Here is a 4001-nt window from a genome sequence, read left to right on the forward strand (position 1 = left end):
TGTGTGTGTGTCGCAAACAGGTCGAGATGCCGCTGTGTTTTACAAACAGTTTTTACAAAACAAACGACAAGTCAATAGGACTTCAAATGAGACTGTGATTAAAGGTCATTTCATTTGCTTATAACGTTGTTTCTGTTTAATTGCTTGCGTTTTTCCTCTTTTCTAAATAGCTTAGGATAAAAATTAGAATCTCATGAAAACACGTTCAAGTCACATTTCACAACAAAATCGAAAAAAATATTTGAATAAGGAAAACAACCTATTTTTAGAATTTTATGATTTCATTCCTAATGGGTAAAACTTGCATTAATTTTGCATTAATGCAATGCAACGTTTTGTTTTGTTTTTTATATATATTTTTTCACTTTTCACATTGCTTTTAATGGTAATTCTTATTATTGTCATAGAGTGATTATTAAAATGTAATTTAATTTATTCAGATTTTTTCCTCTATTATTTATGTATTTAACATTTTTATATATTATTTTTTAAAGGGATAGTTCATCCAAAAATGGGAGTTCTGTTATCATTCACTGACTCTCATGTCTTTCCAAACCTGTTGGACTTTCTTTCTTTAGTGGAACACCAGATATTTGGAAGAATGTTAGTAAACAAACTGTTTTGGTTCCCACTGACTTCCATTGAATGGTCAAAAGATATAAGAAAAGTCAAACTGTTTGATTACAAAATATGTTTTGTGTTTATCATAAGATGAAAAGTCGTACAGGTTTGGAACGACGTAAAGAATTTCTATTTTTGGTGAACTGTCCCTTTAAGATGTGTGTCTGATAAATGCTGGAGTGTGAATGTAACGCGTCCCGTTGTTTTCCCGTGTCAGTGTTGGTGCGCATGACTCCAGACAGGTCGCCTCGCCTTCCTCATCTCGCCCACAGACTGAGTAATGGACACTGTAACGAGCTGAGATCAGCAGCACAGAGCGTTGGGAACGACTCGCACACACCGTGCAACAGCACCAGCAGCTCCCGCGCGCCCAGGTGAGCCAGACTGTGTGCCATAATACTGTACTGGAAGTCTAGAAACAAGTGTGTGTGTGTGTGTGAGAGTTTGTGTGTGTATGTGTGTGTCTTATTCATGTAATGGACAATGCTTTGGCAATACTGTGCAAGTCATGCCAATAAAGCTCATTCGAATTGAATTTGAGAGAGAGAGTGTGTGAGTGAGAGAGAGAGAGAGACCGAGAGAGAGAGAGAGAGACAGAGAGATTTCGATTTCGAAAAAAACTTTATTACAAAATATTAACACATTATCCAGACAATCAAGTCAATTTACAGACAATTAAGCAAAAATTGGGCCAAAAACCAAAGTGTTTTCAAAAACCTCACACAAAGCTCCACCATTACACCAGATCAAGTCAAAAGAAAGAAGATCATCCATAGCTTTAAAATAACGAAAATCAATGAGAATTCTAGATTTTACTGAATTAAAAAAAAACGCCAATAAACTATAACTCATGTTTCGTTCAATTTTGTGTTTCCTAGTGTGTGTGAGAGAGAGAGAGAGAGAGTGTGTGTGTGTGTGAAGGCATTAAACTCTGGATGGACTCAAAGGAATAGTTAAAAGAAATTAACATTCAGTCAATCATTATTTCATTCATACCCATATGCTGTTATTTATAATCTGAAATATAATAGCAGAATTTTTAACCTATTTTAATTCAGCTCAGTTCCATTGAAAAACAGTTAATAATCCATAAGCAGGACTGTTGACTTTCAAAAATGATAAAATACACCATAACAGTAGTCCATATGACTTATGTACTGTAAACCAAGTCAGAGGATTTGTGTGAGAAACAGATGCAAATCAGGGTTATTATAATTAACTAAAACTAAAAAAGTTACTTTAAATAAAGTAAGCATTAACTGAAATAAAGTACAAAAATAAACTTGTTTTATAGTTGCCAAGGCAAAATTTCTCATTTTCACTTACTAAAAAAAAAAAAACTAAAGATGACAAAAACACACAACAAAATTACCAAAAATGTAAAATATTAAAATAAAAACTCAATGATGCTAAAATAACACTGACTCAAACTAATCAATGACATCAAAACAATTACATCATTTCATCACTTGGCCAGAAGAGAAGATTTCCAGACAATGACTTAAATTTCTTTATATTATCTTATTATAATATGTACTATATTATCACCCAGCGATGTATTTGAAGTTGGATCTACCTGTATAAGTATTTCCAACTTTACCTGCATACATACAGTACACTCATGTAAAGTGCTACACTATACTGTATTGCAAATCTCAATTGCTGATTTTTTATGTTGTCACAAAATGTAACGCTTTACTGTATGGTTACGGTTACTGGCGTAACCTCGGTTCCCTGAGATAAGGGAACGAGCGTTGTGTGTATGGGGTAAACTCCTGTTTTACTCTGTACTGAAGCCTGATTTTCAGAAGGGAAAGAGCCGCGTCTACGCACTTCATGAAAGTGCGCGGGGCCAGAGACAGTCCAAACGGAAGGACTGTATACTGATAGGCCACTCCCTCATACGGAGCAAATGTGGATCTGTTTTATAGTTAACATCTTGAACGACTGGCGCATAAGCGAGTGGTTCAGACGCCTGAGATCCAGAATGGGTCTGAGCCCGCCATCTTTCTTTGGAACGAGGAAGTAGCGGCTGAAAAAGCCAGGAGTTTTCTCTATACACACAACGTGAAGTGAACGTTCGAAAGGGAACTAATATTATCGTCCAGCTCTAATCTGATAAATGCGACTATAAGGCATGAAGATATTAAGAGATTGTAAACATTAACATCAGGATTTTCTGTAAAAGCTACTTTGAAACAATGTATTTTGTGAATGAAATTCGACTTGACTCTTTTTGTTCCACTAAATAACAGCATATGGGTTTGCTATGATATGAGTAATTAATAAATAATGGCACAGTTGTCATTTTGGTAACACTTACAGTTAGTTCCCATTAACTAACATTAACAATGAGCAATGCATTCGTTACAGTATTTTTAAATCTTTGTCTGTGTTAGTTCGTGTTAGCTCAGGTCCATTAAATAATATTAACAGGCACAACTTTCCATTTCAATAATGTATTAGTTAATTAACATGAACTGTGATTAATAAATGCTTTAGAAGTGCGTTTCATTGTTAGTTAAGGTTAACTAATGGAAGCTTATTGTGAAGTGTTTCTTTAAGTGATGATCGTGTTCTGATCATGTGGCCTCTGGTCTCTAAGCCCGCAGAGCCTCCTGGATTTAGTGCAGATGGAGCAGAAACTCCGAGAGGCCAAAGCGGAGCGGGAACGTCTGCTGAAGGAGAGAGTGAGTTACTGACCGACACATGAAGAACTGAGCCTTGGTCATCATACAGCAAAAATATATTACAGCCAAATATATGTTCTGTATGTTTTTGGCCATTTTTTAATATATTTTTTTAAATATATTTTAAATGTATAAATATATATATTTTTAAATATACCAAAAATGGTGCAAAAAAAATATTTGCTAAAATATTTTTCAGAACATATTTATGTAAATATATTTTCTACCAGAATATTTTTGGGCCATTTTTTTAAAATAAATTTTAAATTTAAAAATTGCATTAAAAATATATTTTTGTCATCATACAGCAAAAATATATAATTTCAAAACATTCAAAAAATGTCCAAAAATATGTTTGTTAAAATATGGTTCAAAATATATTTACGTAAATATATTTTCTACTAATATATATATATATATATATTTGGCCATTTTTGTATATTTTTGAAAATATGTTTATACATTCAAAATACATTTTTTAAAATATACAAAAAATGGCCAAAAATATATTTGCTAAAATATGTTTCAGAACATATTTATGTAAATATATTTTCTACTAGTATTTTTTTTGCCCATTTTTTAATATATTTTTGATAAAATATTTTACATTGAAAAATTGCATTTAAAAATATATTTTGGTCATCATGCAGCAAAAATATATTATTTCAGAACATTCAAAAAATGGCAAAA

The 4001-nt window shown here is 32.6% G+C and overlaps 1 protein-coding gene across 1 annotated transcript in view; it reads left to right on the top strand.

The window, feature by feature from the left end:
* The window catches only part of LOC107738713 (pleckstrin homology-like domain family B member 3), a 21193-nt gene that overhangs the window by 12689 nt on the left and 4503 nt on the right, over window positions 1-4001 (top strand). Inside the window, exons 9-10 of the mRNA XM_016550569.1 lie at window positions 839-995; window positions 3227-3311. Of these exons, the coding sequence (XP_016406055.1) occupies window positions 839-995; window positions 3227-3311 (242 nt within the window). The remainder of the gene's footprint in view (window positions 1-838; window positions 996-3226; window positions 3312-4001) is intronic.

This window comes from Sinocyclocheilus rhinocerous, unplaced genomic scaffold (genome assembly GCF_001515625.1).
Source record: "Sinocyclocheilus rhinocerous isolate Xijiao unplaced genomic scaffold, SAMN03320098_v1.1 scaffold281, whole genome shotgun sequence".
In the NCBI taxonomy this organism is placed as follows: domain Eukaryota; kingdom Metazoa; phylum Chordata; class Actinopteri; order Cypriniformes; family Cyprinidae; genus Sinocyclocheilus; species Sinocyclocheilus rhinocerous.